Source organism: Canis aureus, chromosome 24 (assembly GCF_053574225.1).
Source record: "Canis aureus isolate CA01 chromosome 24, VMU_Caureus_v.1.0, whole genome shotgun sequence".
Taxonomy (NCBI): Eukaryota; Metazoa; Chordata; class Mammalia; order Carnivora; family Canidae; genus Canis; species Canis aureus.
The window spans coordinates 47,885,947-47,909,645 of record NC_135634.1 but is presented as its reverse complement, the minus strand read 5'-3'; the positions used below and the strand labels follow the sequence as shown (position 1 = coordinate 47,909,645).

The following is a 23,699-nucleotide window of genomic DNA, read 5'->3' as shown; positions in this document are numbered from 1 at the left end:
AACAATTCAACAGAGAAAGGACAATTAGTTACCTATTTGAAAAAGGAGTTTAATTAGATTTCCTACTGTGTATAATTGACCCAAACAAATTAAAGGTGGATTAAAGGTTAAGTATTTTTAAGAAAGAAACAACAATAAAATTGTAAGACTCAGAAATACATATATATGAGCTGTGATCTGTTTTCAGGATTATTAAAGGCTTTCTAGTCACAGAATTAAAAGACTGATGATGTCATTATATGTATATATTCTTGGTCAAGTATTAAAAAGGGACAAACCTCCATATGTAAATAAGACCATAAAATTTAAAAAGAAAATAATAAACTGGGGAAATAACTGCAGAACACATTATAAAGTGTTAATATCTTTAACATATAAAGAGTTCTTACGTATCAATAAGAAAAAGACAAGCCTGGTACAAAAATGGGAAAAGACACATCTAAACAATTGCAATGTAAGAAATACCTGTGATCAATAAGCACGAGATGGTCGGTCTTAGTACTAACTGAGGAAATTCAAGTAAACAAAGCCTGAGATATTTTTATTGCTTGTCGGATTAGTACAGATTCCAAAAATGATAACAGCAATGCTAGCAAGTGTGTGGGGGTAAAACGGGTACTCACTTTAGAGATGGAAGGTTATTTGTATAACAACTTTTCTAGAAATCAATTTGGAAATGCATATCAAGAATCTTCTAAGTGCTTATATCCACTGAGTCGCTTTGCTTATGGACATTTATTCTAGGACAGTAACAAGTGTTATGCACAAGGATTTAGGAACATGCACGTATCACACCTATGTAAATGAGAGAGTTACTAGAAGGGAAGGCACAAAACAGTGACCTGGTCCAGTAACTGAGGTAAAAAAAACAAGTAAAAAGGAAAAGCATAAAAAGAAACAATCTCCACATCGACTTGGGCCTCCAGAACAAAACAGCAGAATTGAAATGAGCTGAGAAAAAAAGACGCGGTTAAGTAGCACGTGAAATTCTTTGGCAAACAGTGCAAAATATAGCTAAAATAATACCTATTTTTAGGTAAAAGTCCACGACTTAAAGCAACATCAATTTACTTCAAGCTAAATTCACTGTGTTGGAACTCTTCCCGTGAGAGGGCACCCACGGACAAGGGAATGGGCGGCCACCCACCCCTGACGTCACCTGCACGCTGAGACAAGGGTGCCATGTCCCTGGCACTGTGCTCCTGAGGACGTCATACCCCCACTTCCACGCCCCTACTTGTGACCTGAAAGGGGGAAAATCAAGCAGGCTCCCGTTAAGAGGAATTAACTTGGCTGATGGTTGGAAGAATGTACTGTCATGAGGTGTGTGAGCATGGAAAGGGATCCCAGCACGGCCCCAACTCTCCCATCCCCCCAATGCAAGGGCATTAAAGAGAAAGAAGTGGGTGCTGAGACACTCCTTCTCCTTAAGCCGAGGCCCAGGACATGAGCTGTCCCATGCACAGGATGAGGTTACACAGCATTTTCTATTTTCTGTTTACCAAACATTACATTTTCCTTAGGAAAACAAGGAGCAGCTCAGCAGCCAAGATTAAAAAACCCAAACAGCAAACATAACATGTCCAAAACTTCCTCATATCCCTGAGGCGCTTCTTCCCTCATCCTAGTACAGGGCAAATTCCCGTCCTTTTTTACACCCAGCACAGGCACCGCCCAAGCCCTGAGCCTGCCCTACCTCCGAGGGTAGAGCGGACACGTGGCCCGGCCCCTGGGCCTTCAGGCCCCCTGTGCACTCCCCTACCGTAGCCTGCTGTAGGGCACTGCATTTACTTGTCTGCTGTCTTTCCTCCCCACCAGAGGGTGAGATTCTCGAGAGTAGAGATGATGTCTTCATCTTCTGTGTCCCCAGAGCCCAGGACCATGCCTGGCATACATCAGAAATGCCACAAATGTTTGTTGACTTGAATAAATAAATAAATGGATGGATTTGACATGGTGGGTTAGAAGGGAAAGTGGAAAATAAGTTAGTTTTAAGGTGTCTCCCTTGTGTGTAGGTTCTGGAGATGAGGGACTCCATTCCACAGCATACACAGCTCCTGGCACAGAACAGGTGCTCAATAGATACTTCTTGAATAAATTAATAAATACAAAGTAATGAAGACATTAGCTTTTCATTCAATACAGAACTTCACCCCCAACCACCCCCCCTCCCGTCCCCGCCCCCGGGCCTTGGACACTCCTTTGCTCTCTTACCCCAGAGTTAGCACACCATCCTGAAAAGGGAGATTTCATGTATGCCTTAGAAGGAAGGTCAGCAGGTCCTAAGAGACCTTATCACCATTCAGGAATGAACTGATAGCTCCTGTAGCAGAAAGCCCAGTCTTCTTTTGATTTCTAACAACAGCTCATGTTTGCATCGTACTTTATGAGTTTCCGAAAACTTTTTTATGTGTTATCTTACCTGTCATCACATCTCTGTCACATACGCAGGCCAGGCAAGATGCACCTAATATGGCAGTAAAGCTTGGCTAAGTTGGTTGTTCAACGCCACTTGGAATCATGAAGTAGACCCCAACGGACCCCAGTTCTGGCCCCTTTCTACTACCCTGCTTTCACCAACCAGTGCCGCGTATGCCACAGGACTGTGGGGTCAGCACCATCCATCCCCCTTTAAAAGCACCTGACATCTCAGAAGGGAAAAATGCAGCATGTTTAAGAAGCAAAGACCTATGCCAGAAGGTACCACAGGACAGTAATTTATTTTGTGAAGACTGGATGTAGGTCAGAGAGAAGAAAGGGACTTTCTGCTGGAGATAACAAATCCGTGTGTTGAAGGGTGTTAGAAGGGGGACTCAGGCCTGTTCTCTGATAAGTAATCACTGGACGGTCAAAGCCAGAGGGCAACCATTTGCAAAGACTCCTTCACAAAAATGAACCGTGACATTTTGAGTGGCCTGCAATTGCACACAAATGCCAGGGATTTCAAAACACATCTAGGTTTGAGAAAGCATTTTCTCTGATCCTGAATTCCTGAATTAAAGAGCAAATTCTCTTTTCAAAACAGAGTAAAGAAAATTAAAGTCGTGTACAACATAAAACCAAGAGAATTTAAAGTTTAAGTCCACTGGTTTCATTTAAATCTTGCTCCAAATAGCTCTTCCGGTTTTAAACACTTGGTCACTACAAATATGTGTTAATCCTTGACACTTTCACAATTCATTTACGTAGTTTTAGAAGGCTCTTAAATCCTCAATCACATGTCAGACTCTCCTTCCTTCCGACTACACACCTCTGGGAAGACCTCATGGTCTGGTTTGTGCAATCGTGACTCAAAATGGCGCCACGTGCTGGCTGGTGGTCACGGAACCACAGGCGTAGGGGAAATGACCACCCACAGAAGAGACACCATTTCTAAACCTGAACGTACAATGTTAATGGCTCAAACCTCACTTCACCTCCAAGGCTCCGCACTGTCCTGCCGTGACCAGCGGCATCTACCGCTGCTGTCACACTGGATTCTTGCGCGCGTCTGCCGTGAGCTTACCTGAATTTGGTGAGATGTGTAAACTGCTCATGTCCTTGGACAGGCCGTTGGTTTTAGGGCTGGAGATGGGCGCGCAGGCTGACGTGGCTCGGGGTGGCCTCTTCCCTGGGACTTTCACAGTGGTTCTCAGAAGATCAATCTCTTTACCATGAACATTCTGCATGTAGTCCTGTTCAAAATGTTAAACATCCAAGAGAGATTAAAAAGGAGACCTCATACAATCTAGGACACAAGGTTCTATCAGACGCCACGAGTTGTAATCCTATGACCTTTCCACTGTGGCGAGCACTTTAAAAATAACGAGGTTTTGATCTGTCTAGTATGGTGGCATCATCATTACGCTGAAACCACAGCCTCCGTGTCCTGAACTAACCCAGACCCTGGAAATGCAAGGAGACGCAGCGAATGCTTCCATCGGGGGGATGAGAAACCAGCTGGAGAAAATAAGTGTCCGTATGAAATCGTATTTTTTAAACTGCTGCTTATTACATAGCACACTAGGACCCCAGGCTCTTCCTCCAAGTTTCAGGTAAAATTCCAGGCAGTAGGAAACCGTTTTGTAACAACTGCTCTGTCTCAGCAGACGGCAACATCACCAGGCACCTAGAGGAGAATGAAGCTGTCTGGTGGGAGCTCAGGTGGAAACTAACTATAAGGTCAAGCATTTCACTAAGGATCAGGAAGTGCCCAAGGAGTTGGCGGTGTGGTGTTGAGCAACCACGGAGCTCATGGAAGGATGTGTAGTAGCTGGATGCTGAAAAAGAAGACTTGGAGTGCTTGGTTCTCAAGCATCGTGTTTCTCTGAGTGGTTTACTAAACCCGGAAAAAGTGTCTTGCTGTTCTCCTCGTTCGGCGGTGAATGACTAGCAGGTGACAGGGAACCACAGGGAACCACAGCCTAGGCTGACAGTGATGGTCTGTGTGGAGGTCACCTGACGTTTCCATGTGGAATAAAATTTCATCCAAGAGTTGGATGCTGAGCGGGAGAACAGAAGCCAGGGGGAGGGGCCTACTGCTGAATTAGGAATTACCAGGCCTCCAAATGCAATTTCTGGGCAAAGTGTCCCCTGTCTTCACAGACATGAAATCAACCTCGCACATCAAGAAAGGACGTATTCTCAAACCCTTGGATAAATAGCGTCTTCGGCGTTTTAAGAGTAAATGTGAAATGGAATAAACATAGTCCTTCCTCAGCAGAACCTTGACAGATTCCTTTTACAACATAGAAGGGAAAAGCCAATAAATGTGTAGTGAGCATAAGCCACTTAGTTCTTAGGCCACGTAATTCTAGAGCTGCCAAATGAACCAGCGTGTGAGCTGCAAGGGACCCGGGGAGGTTGGAAAAGGGAGGTGTTTGCTGGTGACTGCTAGCCAACAGTCCAGCGATGCAGAGAGAACCAGATAAGTTCTAGAAGCAGAGTGTGAGGGACAGAGGCCCCAGCCAGTCTGTGAGATGAGGAATGTCTGCCAGAGCGTGTCATGGAAGCCCGAGGGCGGGGGGGCAGACAGTGGCGGGGAGGCTGAGACGAGGATCCCAGTGGCTTCTGGGAAGCAGGCCATAGATGGTTTAATTGAGGGATGATGTTCACATTCTAACTGGTTGGTGGGGTTGAGAAGCAACTGTGGGCTCATCAAACAGCAGGACGACCGCTGACAGAAGCCAATCACACAGAAAAGGAAGCAGAAGCACAAGATTCCAACCCAGGAAAGGAACCCAAATGCGGGGCCTCAGCACAGAGAGTGCAAGAAGAGGTGTCTTCTCTCCGCCGTCTGCAGCAGGGAGGGCCAGCCCTGAGTCGAAAGCAGAGACCTCACCCCGCAACATAAGCACGTGCCAGGTGGAGGGCCATACGGGAGCCAACCCGGACCAGGAAAGAGGATGCAGGTATTCTCAGCAGAGGAGGAAGGGCTGGAAGAGGAACCAGAATGCGAGGGCATGGCCACGCTGGGAGACACGTTCTGACGGAGAAACGTGCAACTCGAGAAGGTTTAAAAAGCACCAGCCCAGGAGGAGAAGATGCTACAGGGTCTCTAGTGACTTCCTAAGGATAGAACTCAAATGGTCAATTCTTAGCAGAGAACAAATGCTCAAAAGGCCACGCGGGGCTGGAGCCAGGAGGAATGTGAGACTGAAGACCACCGGAGAAAGGAGCCGGAGCTGCACCAAAGTGGGGCAGATACAGACCAGCTCTTCACTGGGGGTGGGGAGGCTGGGCCTCTGTCAGCAGTGGCTACACCATCCAGAGGACAGAGTGGCCTCCACGACTCTGCTGTCAGCCGCCGCAGCCGGGAGCAGAGGCCCCGATGCACCCTGATCCTGCAGGACAGGCTGGCTGGACTTCGCCTCAGCCATCTCAACAGACCCAAGCCTCCACAGTCAAGATGCTTGGGAAACTCCTCAAAATACAATCAACTGTGAAAGAGCTATGGGTTTGAAAGGACGTGGCTGAAAGACACAGCAAGTTGTTACCATTAGATTAGGTTGAAGGCTAAGACGGACTGGAAAAGATACAGGGAACCTCATGACTGAGCGCGGGGGTGTGGAGGATGTTGAACGAGAAGCAAAAAGGACAAAGGAAGGGATCCTTGGTCAGTGGAGGGCTGAGGGTCAAGGTCACTTAAAATAAACACAAAAAAGGTTGTTTTTAAACATCTTGAATTTACTTCCATTAATACCCACCAAACACAGGCCAAGCTAAGCTCCGACATCAAAGTTAAGGCTTGTTCGTAATGAATTCATGCTCGCATAGTTACTCTTTCAAAAATATCAACTTGCTATAACTTTCTTCTTTAATGCCAATTCTTAACAAATTAAAATACAATAACAGGAGTGTAATTGAGCATTTATTGCTTATGGGCTCTAAAATGAGGCTAATCAGATAGTGACTAAGCCCCAGCGTGGGATCTTTTAATAGGCATGTTTTAACATACAATAACCAGGATATTTTATTTAAAATTATTATAGAAATGTACCAAGTGTCTGCTCTTTGGATTTGAACGCGGCAAGGGAACACATTTATCTCTGGCTCAGCATGGGCCAGGGAATCTGTTTTCTCGCTTGAGTTGGGCGCCGACACTTCAGAGGAACTAGATCTAAAAAAAAGAACCAGGATATATAAACTCGGTGATTCTTGTAGTGCAAGCCCCTAAGATTCTTGCAGTCCTTACAAAATGCATTTCCTAATCCATAAAAGCCCTTCAACGTGATGCTTCAGAAACAGGTGGAATGCAAACATGCGCGAACATGCGGCTTCGAGTTTCTCCCCAGAGGGAAACGACACTGAGTTTCCTGTTTTTGAAAGAACCCAACCTTTCATCTCACCCCAGCTTGGCACTTGAGGAATTAAAGCTAGGACCACTAACCAATGACGCCTCCTCTGAAGTGGGACGTGCAGCCCTACGAGGTCTGAGGTAGGGACCCCGGACCTCGCTGGGTGCAGTTAAGACAGCAAGCTTGATTTTGATATGCAAATGGTGCAGATACTACCCTTCTCGTGTTCCTTGTAGAAAATGCTGATCGATGATAAAAGGGGAAAAAAACCCTTTAACAAGGCATGAGGGTAATTCAAAGCCAAGTACTTTTAAACAGCACTTAACAAGTCCCTGGGGCCCACTCAAGAGCCAGGCCCCCCAGAGGTGCCATCTCCTGCCCCTCAACAGCTTGAAAAAGTAGTAATTGCAAACCTATTTGCATTTTTCTTCTCAAGTTGTCCAGGCTCGCCGTGCGGATTATTTTTTCCAAGCAGGCGCTGGAGCAAAGGGACCCGTTGCTGAACGTGCGGATAGCTTGGTAACTGTGCGCCGCGTCCCCCTGCAACCCCATTCTTGCACCTTTGCCATCCCTTGTTTTTTACCTCTCGCTCCTAATTATGTTGCATCTATTGCCGTACACTTAATTAGCTGCATTAATGTGATTTCTTTTCACATAGTCAAGCAATTAAGAGCTATGATTGAGTTTCATTCAATTAGCCTCAACAAACATGCTAATTGACGTCCCAGATGCAAATGAGGTGCAATGAGAGAAACCTGCTAGCAATTGAGAGCCGTGTCAGAGACCCACAGCTTCCAGCTTGCTGACAGAAGCACGGCTTAAAGCGGCTCCCACCTTCTGGGGGGCTGCCTTCAGAGAGGGCCGTGGAGTCATTAGTGCCGCGGTGTATGGGATCTCTCCCGATACCGAGAATTAATTGATTTGCGGCTGCACAATCCTGTCCTCGAATCTCCCGGTTACGCGTGACCAGGACCTGGAGGTCATCAACTGGCTGGCGCCAGGCTCCGCGGGGAGAGTAAGGAAGCCCTCACCCGGATGCCACAGGAGGCTACTAACGCAGCCCAAGAGCGCTCCCCAAAAGTGCAGAGGGAAAGGTGTGTAGTCCTGTCTTGGCCGTCTCAGAGCCCTCTACGTGCGTGATGGCCTATGTGGTTCTCAGTAAATGGTGAGTTCATCTTAGTCAGCTCTGGGGCATCTGGCGCTTGGACTTAAGCTCAAAATACAGCAATCCATCAATAGTCCCTAAAAATACTCTTACTATATTGATTCTCACTGCCTCCCATCCCGACATTACCTTTGGCTGTCTGCTGAAAGATGGGTCTGCTTGATGTGTTCACGGGGGTACCGAAAGCAGTTAACAAGATCTTAAAGCCAACCCCAAATGCAGAAGCGGTATGACTGGCATCTCAGAATGAGCGCATCTGAATAAGACACACGGCTTTGAGACTCTACTCTCTTCAAGTACAGATAATGCAATCAACGCTGCTCCGATTTTACCCATACTTTTTAAAAAGTATGGAGACTCGTTTTCATAATTAAATGATGCGGGGGGGGGGGGGGGAAATCACAGGTTTTTGTTCCAATTAGGGTTTCCTAGTAAGTTCTGGTTTCTAATTGTACATAAATGCTTCGAAATGTACTATATTAACACATAAATGTGTTTTGTCTAGGTTAGATCATCGTCAGGACAAGCTGATACTTGCCGTGGCCAGTATTTCAGATTTTTCCTCTTTGCATGACCTGCTTGGCAGTTCTCAATAGGGTCCCCGATGCCCTATCCAGGGGTTCACGGCTTCGGGGCTATTTTCAACACATCCCAAGATACTGTCTGCCTCCTTCAGTGTTGAAATTTGTTTTTATGGTGACGAAAGCTGCTGGCCAGAGCACGAACTCAGGAGTGGAACCCAATGGTACCAGCCCCTAACTGTCATTATCTACTGCCATGCTTTCTAAATTAAAAAAAAAAAAAAAAAAAGGAATTTCACTGAGGAATGTTCTTGGGTGCCTGGGTTGCTGGGTTGATGAAAAGTCTGCCTCCAGCTCAGGTCATGATCTCAGGGTCCTTGGATCGAGTCCCGCATCAGTCTCCCTGCTCAGCGTGGAGCCTGCTTCTCCCTCTGCCTCTTCCTGCCCCCAGCTTGCGCACTCTCTCTCAAATAAGTAAATAAATGAAAAAAAAAAAAAAAAGCAACTACTGATTCTTAACCATTTCAACCCTGAGTACATATGCATCTTTTAAATTTTCTAAGTAATGACATGACAAGCACATGTGGGTATCAGTGCCACACTCAGAAGCTGTCTGTCCTGCTGAAACATACTTCTGTGATTGTTTGAGTTGCAAGCTGAACTAGCCACATTTTTGTCAGGACACATTTTTACTCAAAAGAATGACTATGTCAGACATTAACTATGATTATTCAGTCTTGGGCCTTCGGCTGGTATTTTCTTGAAAATGAACAAAGTGAGCACTGCAGGAAGAACAGTGGACAGTATCTGTAGCTAGCGTATAATTTGAGCTTCCAGTGAGGATGAGAATCTTGGCAACTTGTATCTCTCCCCATGAGCCTGACACTTTCCAAATACTGATGCTCTTTCCTGACAAGATGGGCAGTGATATAAATGAAAGTAGCTTCTGGATATTCTATGATGAAAAGTGTCACCATTTGAAATGCAGCATGCCTCTGTTAAACAATATTTTTCAATTATTTACTTATGAGAGAGAGAGAGAGAGTGCACACATGTACACACAAACGAAGAGGGGCAGGGGGTAGGGAGAAAGAGAGAATCTCAAGCAGACTCCTTGCTGAGTGCAGAGCCCAATGCAGGGCTCTGGATCTCAGGACCCTGAAATCAAGACGAGTTGAAATCAAGAGTCGGACACTTAACTGAATGAGCCACCTTGGGGTCCCTAAGCAGTATTTTTGAAATGAGCTATGCGTGGTGTCACATGGAAGGATGAAAGGTCATTTAACCTGCAAGATGGTTCAATGGATTTTCACTGAGCAGAGACGGAAATATTTAGTGATACTGTTTCAGGTTCCATGCTGCATTTTTAATTTATAATAAACTGTCACGTGTTGCGTCTTGATGTAGCGTCCTAAAACAACATCCACAGTAAATCTAATGGCTCTTAAAATACTCCTCCCTCTTCAAGCTAAATACCTATATAAGGTGAGGTTCTCTTTAATAAAAACAATGTATTGCAGCAGAATGAAGGCAGATGGCAGGTATGACAATCCGGCTCTCTTTTATTAGCCAGATATCAATGAGCTTTGGAGAAACAGTTAACACAATCCTACTCTTCTCAACATTTCCTTTCGTTGTGCAAAATGCATTTTTCCTAAAAATGTTATTTATGTAATAATATTCCCTAAGGGTGGTTTATCACGCTTTTAAATAAATTATATGATTTTTCTTAGTTTTGATTTCTAACATGGTATCAATTAGATAAAACCCACAGATGGGGTGACTGGCTGGCTCAGTTGGAGGAGTGTGCGACTCTGAATCTCGTGGTTGGGAGTTTGAGCCCTATGTTGGGTATAAAGATTACTTAAAAAAAAAAAAAAAACTTAAGAAGAAAAAAAAAAAAGATATAACCCATGGAAACAAAAACCCTTTGGATTCCTCGGTAATTTTTAGAAGGTAAAGGAGTCCTAAGGCCAAAAGGCTCAAGAACCACTTGTCCAGTTGAATGTTCACAAAATGGCCAGGGGCTATGAGTGCACGTGGACTTTACACATGCAGCTGGGGGAAGGCAGCAAGGGCCTGGTCTATGCAGAGAGAGTAGAGATGCCCTTCAGATTTGTTTGTCTTTTCCTGGAGGAAAGGTTTGACTCATTCTCCTGATTTTCACTATATTTCATGAATGTCCAGGTTCAAAGAGGGACAGTAGTTTGTATAAGTTCTATTTTTAAAAAATCCTTACTTCTGGGCTCAGGGGGAAAAAAAAGTATGTAAGAGAAGCCATTGTTAGATGCACTGCTATTCCCAACTCCATTTAATACTATTTTCAAAGGAAACTAATCTATAAAGAACACATAATACCGTCCATTCAAAGAGACTAAGCAACTGTTCGAGTCGAACATTTCTGAATAATAAACAATAGGCTCATCTGCAGTGCCAGGCACAGAGGAAACCGACACCCTAAAAATACTATGAAAATATCGTAAAACTAGGAGAATCTTCTGGCCATGTCCTTTCAGATCACATAACTCAAAAGAAGACAATCTCTCCTTCTCTCCAAAGGACCAGTCACAATAGCGAGGTAGGAGGCAGCTTCAAAGTAGAAAACCCTAGGAGAAATGATTTTTGTTTCCCCAGACAGCCAACAGAATTCCAGGGTTTCGCTTTCGGAGTCGCCTTTGTAAAGACCGCTCAACCAACGCTCAACGTGACGTGCGGCCACTGCAGGAAGAAGGTAACCCAGCAAGGTGGACGTCTACTGGTGGCCGTGACAAATGCAACAGCAAACCCAACAGTTATGACAGGTGGTTCCTCGGTGACCAGAGACATTACAGGGCCCGGTGACCACGTGAGGCCTGGCAGGGCGGCGGGCTGGGCAAGGATCACGGGGAGGGGGGCATTGGGGTGACGCGCGTCACGCACCGTGGAGGGCTCCGACACGCGGTCACGGCCGACCTCTGCGGCGGCGGAGCACCCACCACGTGAGGGCTGAAGTCCAACGTCAGCCCTGGGGAATAGGTTATTATAATATAAATCAAAACAGCAGAAAACTCCAAATTGAATTATGAATATACTTTTTGCTTCCCGATTGTCTCGGTCTTGACTGACCTAGTATATTGAGCTTTACACTGCAAGAAAGATTTTCCTCATTTTCGGTTAAATTGAATATTACCCAGTTGTAACCCATGCGTGCCCAAACCCAGCCCGCACGAAATGAATGCGTCGGGGATGAAAATGGCTTCCTGTCCTCGCGGTCACCGAAGGCCTCTCCCGAGGGCAAGCCTGAGTGAGATTTCACCGCGCTGAACTCCGAGGGGCCGGCCCCGCGCCTCGGCTATGTGAGTACTTTAATAAATAATTACAGCTTGAAACAGCTGGACCAGCAGCCGGATCTGGGAAGTTCTGAGCGAGACAGGAACGCTCGTCATAGTGATATTAGATCTGAAGCTCTTTAAAACTCCAGACTTCTTGGGATGAATCTGCTAGAACAGAGCTCTTAAAGAAGCGGATTTTAAGACAGAAGAGCACACAGTCTGTCCTGGGGGGTGGGGGGTGGTGGAGGCACTACTGATCGTCATCCCTGGCCTTCCACCATTTGACCCCGTGCAGGACAGCAATCTCCCACATCCATGGTCACCGACCACAATGCTGGAGGACGCGCCGTCACACCTGTCTAGTTTCTTCTGCTGCCTTGCTTTTATAGGACTTACTCTGTTTCCCTGATGTTACAGCAGCCGAGGTGGCTTGCGGTGCTTTGATCAGATTCATTTCTCACAAAGAGCAGTCAATTAACGTTCTGATTTCCTTCCTTCGTTTGGAAGTCTGCAGAGGACAAAGTCGCTTCCTTGTGGCCAGAGTTACGGCCGTGGGGACCCTGCCCGGGACCCTACCTCTGGGATTCAGCAGCTGTGTGCTTGGGGCCTGCTGCTTGGTCCCCGTTTCCACGTCTTTAAAGCCAGGAAGATGAGCAGTTCCCGCCTCCTGGGACCATCTGAGGATGCTCGGAGATCATGTGCGAACTGTGTACGAGGGAGCCAAAGCCCTCCACAAACGACAGCTCTTTCTACTGCTGTCCAGTGAAAATCCTGAATCTCTGCCCCCTGATTCTGTGTGGGCATTTCCTGAGCTAAACATGTTCCCACCTGACAGGATAAGCCATGAAGGGTGACCTGCAAAGCGACTTTTCACTTCCCAGCACAGGAAAAAAGAAATCGTGTCCTCTTGAAAATGTGTGACATGTTCTACTTTTAATTTTTCTCCCTCTCCTCTTTCCATCCTTCTTTTTTCTTCTTTTTTTTTTTTTTTGGTTGGGGAGGCAAGTACACAGTAGTCAGACATTTTTATTGCAAAATGCCGTCTGGAAAAGATGCAAAACAAAATTGCTAAAATGCAAGGGAGAAAAATACGGGGGAAAAACAAAAGGCCCCCTTCCCTTTGCTTATTGAGTTCAAAGGCATAACATGCAGCACCCTGCAGCAAATGGGAAGCCACACTAATTTTAAAGCCATAAAACGCTATCAAGTGCCCTGCGGGGCAGGACTACACTGAAGCTAGTGGCACCTAAATAAGACATGGTTCATTTACTCCGCAGCTTAGCCTAATGTAATCATCAGCGGATTTTCGCCTAGAGTTGTAACAGGCAAAGAGCCGATGCAGCAGAGGTGGCACTCCCAGCCATCGAGGGGGCCGCCGCTAGATTGCTGTTGATTAGAAAATTTTTCAGTTTTGACAAGCACTTAATGAACATAAATCGCACCTTGATTGGTTTCCATTTGGGGCCACGGGCCCACCTGAGAAGAGGCAGGGCCTCCACCTCCACCTCCTTCTTCCTTGCAAGACCTTCGCAACAAGCCAGCAATTGGGTTATGAGCCACAGAAGAAAATGTTTATAAAATATAATAATGGAATTCAATTTCTTGGTGGAAGCGAAAGGGTATTTCCTCACGACCCCCCACGTCCATCCTCTCCCGCGGAGAGCTCTCAGTAGGGACTAAGGTCAGGGGAGAAAACCAATGGTCTTAATTTATTTACTTTTTTGCAAGAATTCTGGCTACAGTTAGGAACACCAAAAAAAAAGGACAAAAAATTGACAACAAAACGAGATGGACTGGGTGTTGTGTACCGATGAGACAATGTCCCGTCGACTCCACTAGAAGCTTTTGAGACTCAAACCCACAAGCTATGTGGTCAAATCTGCATATTTACAGAAACACGTATATACACGTGTAGTATTTGTTTTTAATTAGAAAAGAAGGCAGAAGGTTTTTTTTTTTTTTCAGTGTAGAAAAAAATAAGTTAGGATCTGGGATATTTGGTGGTTTGATATTTTAAACAAAATATGAAGACTTTTCTTGGCCTGGTCATGCCCTACTTATGCACAATCTGTGATTGACATGAAGACAGCTTGTACCACAGTGAGCAGGTGTTTGGCTGTTTTATTTGAAAATCCAAACACTTTACAAACCCTGAGAGCTCTATAAAATAAACAAGAAATTCCTTAGGCAGAAATAAGTCTTTGATAAAGAATCTAACTTTTTTTGTGTATGCACAAAAGGTCTGAGTTTTTCGGTAGTCATTCTTTCTAACCAAAGTTGTAGATATTCCCTGAAAATATTTATACTACCTTGGAGGGATCCTTCCATGGGTCTGACAGCGTTGATAGGCGGAGAAATCATTCATCACAATGTCTGAGACTGGGTGAATGCCCGGAACAGCTCCCAGGTCCCCTGAAGCAGAGGCAGGGCAGCCCAGGGCACCAGGGCCGGGTGGGTTCCTCCGTCATTCTCTCTATTCAGGACTGGGCCCAGAAAATTCCCCAGTGGGCCCTGGTTAAGACTGGACATCTCTGAAATTCAGCGTTTCTCTCTGCTTCTTGCATGTTGTAGTTTGGACAATAAAACCCGATGCTTGGAAGAGGCATCAGCACACCCAGGTTCAACACAGCAGCATTATTGAGGAAGCGATCCAAATGCCCATCCGCAGAGGAATGGATAAACAAAATGTGGTACAGACCCAGAAAAGATCATTGTTCAGCCTTAAAAAGGGAGGAAACCCTGTACTGTGCTCTAACATGGATGGCCCGACCTCAAGGATATTATGTTTAGTGATATAAGTCGGTAACAAAAAGACAAATCCTCTATGACTCCACTCAAGTGAGGAACTCAGAGCAGGCAAATTCAGAGACAGAAGGTAGAACGGTGGTTGTCAGGGGTTGCGGGGAAGGGGATGGGGCTTAGTGTTTAATAGGGATAGTCTCGGCTTTGCAGGATGGACCGTTTCTGGAGATTGGGGGCACGATGCTGAGGATACGCTTCACACCACTGAACTGCACACTCAGAAACGGTTAAGATGGTTAACTTTTATGTTGTATGTATTTTACCACAATTAAAAAGACAAAACAAAAACCTTGAGCTCCTTTCCCACCTTGAAGACCTTTTTTTTCCATCTTTTCTCAAGTGGAGCCTGGATAGGACTGTGACATATTTTCGTGGCTTAAAAGCATCGGGAGGTGGCTTCCTCTGCTTAGGATTTCAGGAACTGCAGGCCTGTAGATGTGAGGACAGCCCGAGTGTGTGGCCCATCGAGCCTCACTCTTTGACAAGACAGCGCCGATGTGGAGGAAATGCAGCTGACAGGACCCCAGGGGTCTCTGTGCCAAGGGCTCCCAGGCTTGGGAGAAGGAGGCCACCGGATGAGCAGAGAGAACAGAGACGACTGACATAGCAAGGGGAAGGCACACGGGCAGGTGCACCCCAACAGGCCTGGCTGAGGAGTGTCCCTCAAGACTGCACGGAAGGATGAGCAGAAGTCAGTCTGGCGAGGAGAACAGGGGAGGACAGCTACATGTTGGGGCCCGGAGGCCAGAGGACAAGGCAGGTGCAAGCCACTGGAAGGAAAGTCCAGAGGTGGGGGGAGGAAGGGGGGTCAGAGCCAGTGCACAGGGAGGCTGCAGGCGAGGCCTGGGGGTCCCACGGAGGCGTAAGGCCCCCCTCCTCAGCACAGCGGGGAGCCTCTCCATCATCGACACATTTAAAATAATCAAGTGGCAGCAAGTAACTAACATGACGAAAAGCATACGGCGAAGTGAAAGGATCACAGGGAGAGCTGCCCCTCTCTGCACAGCGGACAGCGGCCGAGTTCTGGAAAACCTGGTGGGCAGGGCGCCGCACCCGCAGGCCGGAGCAGACGTGCGGCCTCGAGCCCAGGAGAGGCGGGGGTTTGGGGAATCCACCTCCGTCGGTGGGACTGCGGAGGTCCTGGGGATGAGCCCCCGGGGAGGACGGAAGGCGGGGACCAACACCCCGACCTGGTCACTGCGGTGCCGGAAATCACGAATGAGTGCGGGTTCCCACGGCGCATCAGAAGCAATCGGCCTAGGACGCCGATGGGACAGCTCAGAGATGAAGGCAGGAAGGAGCTGTAAGATGGGCGGAGGTAAGGATGTGCCGAGGCCGCGGAGATCCACCTCACGGGACTTCCCGCCATAAGACAAGTTAGGTGGAGTTCTGTGCGTGTGCACCTAGGCCTCTGTTCTTCTATCGTGACGTAGGTGCGTGTCCTTACTTTACTCGTGTCAACTGCCTGTTGCCAGCTGCCCGAAAGCCCCTCTTGGAACGAGGCAGAGCGTCAAGCGCGATCTGAAGCAAACAAAATCCCTGCACGGAGCCTGTGGAGGGGCTGCTCCCACCGTGGGCCTGCAAGGCCAGGCGTGCCCGCGGACCCACGCTGCTGGGATAACTGGACAGCGATTACTGCGATTACTGCTGCGGCAGGCAGAGAACGCTGGCAGACCCGGGGCACAGCTTCTCCCCCAACCTCAACAAGGCCCCACGGACCCCACCCCCAGGGCGCACCCCGTCAGTCCCCATCACAACTAACCGGGGGTTTTCTGCTTCCCCCGGGCTGGCGCGGGCCACTCTAGAAACTCCCACTGCTTACAAACCCGTTCCCCTTCTCCTTAAACAGGTGGTCAGACTAGAAGAGCGGGGTTCACTTGTGGCCAGAGTTCCAGATCTCTGCTCCTCAGGATCCAGTTTCCTAACCGGCGTTCACATGGATTCTATGAGGACGTCAGCAGTGTTTTAAGGTTTTACGGCCTTTGTAGAACACTGTTCTCCCCACCTGACGTAAGCTCATCTACACTCAGGGAGGTCTAGTCGTGCACCACGGTTCATTTTCTCCACTGCGTTTTCAAAGGAGAGCCAGGACCGTCACCCGTGAGGATCCCAGCCCAGGCAGCGGAGGGGCAAAGACACTGCACAAGTCGTGGGACTTGAGTCCGTGTGACACACAAGTAGCGGCCTGTGTGCCTAGCACACTCTAGCCCCAGGCCAACGTGGGATCAGGGCACGGTCCCTGTCCTCTGCTGGACTATGCTGGACGGGGCCGTACAGACTGGAAGGCAGCAGGAGAACAGGTGGCCTGCATGCAACCAGGGAGGACCTCTCGTGGAGGGAGGCCAGGAAGGGCCGCCCGCACGATGGGCAGCAGAGTGGACGTAGAAGAAGCCAGGCTGGGAAAGGACACCCAGGCCAGAGGAGGGCAGCCGGCAGCAGCACTGCGGCTTATGAAGGGGAAGCAAGGCCAAATAACTGTTCATCACAAAATTCATTACGCTTCCTGCAGAGCGTGTCACACAGCACGCATGTGACATCGTTCTTCCCAGTTGGGGCGGGGGGAAGATCTCAGGGCTGTGGCTCATTCAGTGACTCAAAGGTTCTACATCTGGAAATCTGGGCTTCAAATCTACCTGCGCCGTCATCTAGACTCAAGCTAGTGTGACTTCGGCAATGTCTTGGGGGAGCCAATGCAGTTTCTCTCTGGGAAGAGGACTCCATGTTCTCCACCTCAAGCCATGACGTCCACCTCAGCAGGTGCGCGAAGCTCGCTGAAGGGATGGATCACAGATTCGCAGTGGATCGTCAAGTAAAATGCCCTTATTTTCCACGAGGGTTGTATTTTTATTTTTTAAAAGATTTTATTTATTTATTTATGAGAGAGACAAAGAGAGGCAGAGACACAGGCAGAGGGAGAAGCAGGCTCCATGCAGGGAGCCCGACGCAGGACTCGATCCCGGGGTCTCCAGGATCACGCCCTGGGCCGAAGGCGGCGCTAAACTGCTGAGCCCCCTGGGCTGCCCAAGGGTTGTGTGTATTTTAAATGATGACTGCTAGTGGGTACAGGCCACAGTGCTTCTCACTACCTAAGTATCTTCCTTTCTTCCCGTGTGTTATTTCTTTTGAGAAAGAGACCCACTCAGGAATTCATCCCAGATCTTTTTGTCATTCTTGCATCCGTAATGAAGGGGATTTTCTGTCTGATTCTGAACCTGAAAATTTACTGAAATCAGCATTCGGATGTGACAATTCAGAGTCCAACTTTGACTCTACCAACGTGGAAAAAAACAAAACAAAACACAATAACCGAACAAGCGTCAACAGCACAGAGAAGCAGAGGCACTGTGTGGCAGGGGCGTCTCGGCCACTTGGGGAGGCCTGGAGCCACCTGGGGAGGTGGATGCTGCGCGAAGGAAAGTCCAGCTCTGTACGTCAGGGAGAAAGGACAGAACCATGGCTCCTTCCACCCGGGGCCACATGCAGAATGGGAACGAAATCCCAGGAGGAGGTTTTCCCACCCGCGTCAGCCAGGTGGGACTTGCTGGCCGCCCACATCCTCAGGAGGAAGGTCAGCCTTCCTGGGCGGGGCCCCTTGAAGTCCTTGGCCCGACCGCGTGGCCAGGAGCTCACGCTCAGGAATCTGGCGCACACACCTGTCAGCCGTGCCCTCGACGGTGCTCTCCCGACACGGAAGATGAATAGGTGGCGATGCTGGACTGTGAAGCCCCCAGGTCGGAGCTCTTTCTCATTATCCCCTCCATTTTTCTATCAAGGTGCTCCCCGAGGCTCAGATTTAAAAGTCCACAGAACAGGCTGCCCTTTGCCCATCCCGACTGTGATCCAGCGAAGTGTCATAAACAAGACAGTCATACCTACCTCCCCCCAAGAAAGTGAGGCAGGGAGGGCTTTTGAAAGATCTTACAGACATAAAGGTCCTCAGAGAAGCAAAAACCCAGGCTGCAGAGCGGCTTCAGAAGTCGGCCTCACATACTCGAGTCTTGCTGGTTTAGGGCTGTGTTTGCAGAACACCAGGTGGAGACGGGGGGCGGGGGGGGGAGCCAAGTGGGCCAGCCCTGGAGGGAGGGTGACCACGCTGTCCTGCTGCTGCTCCAGGATCTCTTCCAAGGCTCTTCACAGGCCTCCCCTGGCGTTAGCACCGACGGGCCTGTGTCCTGGGCGGACCACTGGGCCAGCCCACCTGAGCGGTGACAAACCCAAAGCAGCTTCGTTATTTTGGCCGAGCCTGCCACCTGGGATCAAAACTGGGGGTTATGGGTTTAACTTAATTAAAAACAGCGTCTGGAGAAAGAGGCATCAAGTGAACCGGGTGTCCCGGGCCCCGGGCTTCACCTTCCCGTGTGACCCAAGGATCCCACCCAGCAGCTCCAACCCTGGGGTGGGCTTCTCCTTAGGGCCCAACGGACTCCATCAGCTCGTCTGCTGAGGTTCCGGTAATGCCTCTGGCGTGACCTCCAAACACACGGTCATCAAACTTCCCGCCCAAAGGACTCTTTCCCCAGATTTCCCGAGTGGACAGCGTCCAGCTCGTTTCTCAGGGTCCGCCGTAAGAGGCCCGCCCGGCAGCAGCGCTGAAGAGCACAGACGTGTGCTCTGAAGCACAGGCAAGTTCCTGCTCGTGTGTAGAAGGCGGGATGGCCCAGGCCCAGTGCACAGCAGCTGCTGCCACGCTCGGGCACAGGGCCAAGGTGTGACACGTGTGCGTCCTCTCACCCAGAGCCTGGCCGAGGCACCCCCCGTCCTGAGAACCGCAAGGGCTGAGACTCACCACCACTTCCACCTCCTATGCCCCATGTCCTGGTCCTCCCCACAGAGGGGGCCTGGCAATGCTTGACGGGATGCACAGTGAGCAAACCTGGGGTGGGAGGTACCGGCACGATCAATGTTCAGGAAGCCGCCTCGGTCTGGGGTAGGCTGGTCCACCTTTCTCCTACTTCCTCCTGGTTTCCAGAGAGACCGTCACGTCCTACTATGGGGCCACGCACAGGCATCCCGGCTTACAGACCGAGGTTCTCTCCTCCGTGAGAACAATGTGCAAGGTTTCCAAAAGCAGGAAACACGGACGGCTGGGGTGAAAGGCTTCCTTCCAGAACGTGTCTCTGTCACGTGGGGAAAACCTGCCCTAAACAGATGACGGGCGAGGCCCAGCTGAATGTCACAGCCTCTGAGGGGGGGGGGGCTGGTCTCCTAACTACTCTGTGCCAGGCCTGCACTTGGGGCTCACGATGAACAGACACTTCTGGGGATGATGCCACCAAACCGGGAAGAATGAAGCCTTGGAAGAAGATGGGGCTGGGAAAGGATGGGAAGGAAAGAAGAGGAATCCAAAGGAATGGGACCTGCAGTAAGTGACACTCCGGGGCCACCACCCAGTGAGGTCCCTGACGGATGACCTGCCACCTGGAGAATTGTGTCTGAGCTCTGAGAGACGGGCAGTCCTCTGAGAACAGCTTCAGGGAGCTTCCCCGGGAGCTGACCCACTCCGAGCACACGGCAAGCTGGCCGGCCTCACGCCAACCCCACAGGGCGCTGCAGGGCCCGGTCCCCGTGCCGCTCACGCCTGCTTCCAAAGCCACAGTTTCAAAGTGCACGTCACTCGGCTGGGAGGCCGCAGGCCCGGCCCGCAGCTGGGACCTCACGCCGATGGTCTGTCCTGTCAGGAGGCTGGGGGTGTTTGCTCTCACATCACAGCATTGGCTCGGTATTGAAACTTGGGGTTCGTCTCTGCAGGATGACCTTTTCCATAAACATGGCCACAGACACCTGTGTAATGAGACTGTCCCAGGTTCTTGAAGGATGGCAACTCCCCTCTTCTGGGAGATCTTCTTTAGGCGCATTCAATGAAGACATTTAAGCTTCCAAGACTTTTTTTTTTTTGGTGGCAAATTTAGGAAATGGTCAGTCTCCTGCTTCCACGGTGTCCAGAGTGAGCTAAAGCCAGAGCCGGCTGCTGCTTCAGGATCTTTTCCAAGCAAAGCTCTGAGGAGATCGGCACTGCCCAGCTCCTGCAGCAGCCAAGGCATCGTCCGGCAAGTTAGGAAGCGAGAAGCCTGCGGGGACAGTGCACGCTCTACCTGCCCCAGGAAACTCCTGCCCTGGCCTGTCTGTCTGTCTGTCCAGGAGCGCTGGGGGGCTCGGCTGGGACTCTAATTTGGCCAGTGAACACCTAGTCCTGTGGGGGGAGGTGATGCCCTGCTAGGGGCCGATACTCCAAGGCAAGCTGAACCTTGCATGAGACGATGAAGCGCCCTCACCGTGCCGGCCTATTTCCCTCTGAACCTGATTCGATCCCTCACTTGGCCCCAGGTGCAAGAACCCCACCAGCTCCTTGGGTTCACCACGATCACCATGTTGAAGGTGGCTGGTGGTGGAGTCTGGGTCCAGCCCGAGGCGGGCCGTGAGCAGCACGCACGTGCGCGAGGAATACGGGGGAAGAGAGCTGCAGGGCAGCATGTTGGTTTTCAAGGAGCTGCCACGTGGCCCTGCACAGTACCTATTCGAATCGTACGTGGTTCGTGCATCCCCTAGCCCAGGGCTCTCAAGCCCCCACCGCTCACCCCAATATGGAAGCATTACCGTAGCAGACTCTCATCCTCAGAAAAGCATGCCAAGCTCCTTTTGGGTAAACACGTCACCTAATCATCGCAAGTCAGTGCTATGCACCAGCAGCGGGCTCGGTTACTCCGCTGAGAAACACTTAATCTTTGTAGAAAACTCTATTTACAGATATCAGATTACTTAGCCAGACTCTTTCCCTTTGCTCCCTGGAGAGACCTGGGCTGTGGGCTACGCTATTTTGGATCCGTGCAGATGACAACAGAGTGACACTCCCCACTTATGAAACCCAAAGCCACCAACCCGGGCAGATTTCCCCCGTCTTTAACCCCTCACAGCAAATGTACCTGCGTAGGCTTCCAGCCATAACACAGCCCGGAGATTCCCAGGAAGTGGGGTGTCGCTGCGCGATCAGTGTAACTGGTATCATTGGGTTCGGTCACCTTTTAAAAGTTCCTAGACTAACACAATTGGGACGGTCTTCATGGCGGAGAATTTTAAGACTTGAATTTGCAACACATCTGCATGCTCCCAAATGTGTTACGAGAAAAAGTCCTGGGCATCCCTTTCATGTGTCTTCCCATTCTGAGCCAAAGACTGCCAGACAAACTCCGCGGTTAGGGGGCTGGAGCTCTCGGACAGCTCGGAAGAGGACGTGTACCTGCAATTCACTTCCTCTCCAAACTTCCATCGGAAGCTTAGTTGTGAAAATAGAGTCAAAGGAGGATTACAGGGAAGGCCATGCCATCTCTCCGTGCTCCAGTAATTAAAATCCACCCCCAGACTGCACTATTCCCTTAGGGAGGAGAGTACCTGCACTTGTAATTTCAGTTCCCAGGAGACAGGCATTAACTGAATTGCACTTTAAAATGATATTGGCTCTTGCTTGTCCTATAATTATAGCAAAGCCCTGCTGTGCTCCTTTTCCGGGCTCTGACAACACCCGTGCACGTGTACACATGTGTGTCCACGTAAAGGAATAGGCGAGCGTTGAGGGGCATCACAAGAAGCAGCTCATGTGGGAGAATTTTCAAATAATTGATTGTGATTATATTAATTGAAGGGTTGGAATGGGAAGGGAGTAGGGATTATCCTTCCTACAGGAACTTTCTGGGACATACTGCTGTCACAAGCTTTTTCTCCTGGCAAGGAGAAGCAAATGTCCCTCTGATCAAGCCTGGGCTTAGCAGGCAAGTGTAAGGTAGCTTGGAAGGCTCATCGGTCAGACCTCGCTTTGTCTGGTCAGTGAGTCCTAGCAAGAATATTTTGATTACGCTTCTCTCTCTAAATAGCACAGAGTGACCGGGTCAATAATCAGACCTGTGCTCTCTGACATGAGCCAGCGAGAGGGCAGCTGACGGGGTGGCGCTGGGGAGAGAACCCAGTGAGGACCCGGCCCTGCTCTGGTGCTCCGGCGGAGGCTGACGGGGCTGCACGCGGCGTGGGAGCGGTCACAGGCAGGCCTCCTGGGACTGGCATTAAGTCTCTGTTGTGGAGGCCACCTGGAGAAGCAACCTGACTCTATTCCCAAATCAGCCAAATTAAACCAAACACAAAGGAATTCGCCCAGTACCGTGAAGATTTCCATCTCAGAAGTCTACCTGGGGGTAAGGCATGGGAGGCGTTCCCATCAACATCAGACACAAGTCAGGGGGGGATCCCTGGGTGGCTCGGTGGTTTAGCACCTGCCTTCGGCCCGGGCATGATACTGGAGTCCCGGGATCGAGTCCCACATCTGGCTCCCTGCATGGAGCCTGCTTCTCCCTCTGCCTGTGTCTCTGCCTCTCTCTCTCTCTCTCTCTCTCTCTCTCTCTCTGTCTCTCATGAATAAATAAATAAAATAAAATTAAAAAAAAAAAAAGTCAGGGAGGCCTAATGAAACACCTGCCTCCTAACATGGTTCTGAAGGCTAAAGCCACTGCTGCAGGACACGCAGAAGAAGGGAAATTCACCCCAGGAAGCAAATTAGACAGTAAGCATACCACTTGTTACCTGTAATTCTAGAAAACGATAAATACACTAGGACACTGATGAATTACCTAAGACATTAAAAAAAAAAATCGAAGAATTTATTTGCCAAACGTTCATTCTGAGACATTATTAAACCGATTAGGGCACATCCACGCTAATGTCCATGACTGGGATGTAACCGTTAGCAATGGTGGCACACAGGCCTATCTGCTGACATGGGGAAGGTGCGTGCGATCTGTCAGTGTCCAGGGAAGGGGGCGCGGGCGGTGCACAGGGGCGTGGCGTGGTCCTGGAGGATAAAGCACTGACGCACAGCGAGCGGCCTGGAGCGCACACCCCGAAACGCTAGCCGTCGTGTTCCCCGGGGGGAGGGGGGAATTGTGGGAACGACTTCCTTCAATCTCCTTATGTGTGACTTCTTACCCATAACTAACTGTGTAATTTTTCAAGTATTTAAACATTTTTAAATTCAAAGCTTACCATTTCGATACAATCCGATGAGCAGCTAACACTAGATATCTCCCTTTTCGTTAAGATTATTTATTTGAGAGAGAAAGAGAGGGAGAGCGAGAGAGAGCGA

The 23,699-nt window shown here is 49.3% G+C and overlaps 1 protein-coding gene across 8 annotated transcripts in view; it reads right to left on the bottom strand.

Annotated features, from left to right (window-relative positions):
• AGAP1 (ArfGAP with GTPase domain, ankyrin repeat and PH domain 1) overlaps positions 1–23,699 on the bottom strand; it is a 529,451-nt gene that overhangs the window by 180,457 nt on the left and 325,295 nt on the right. For 7 of the 8 annotated variants that reach the window (XM_077869329.1, XM_077869332.1, XM_077869330.1 and 4 more), the window contains one exon: positions 3,506–3,674. In XM_077869329.1, coding sequence (XP_077725455.1) covers positions 3,506–3,674 — 169 coding nt within the window. Of the gene's footprint in view, positions 1–3,505; positions 3,675–6,490; positions 6,599–23,699 lie in introns of those variants that run through there. The other variant, XM_077869334.1, reaches the window with a different exon arrangement.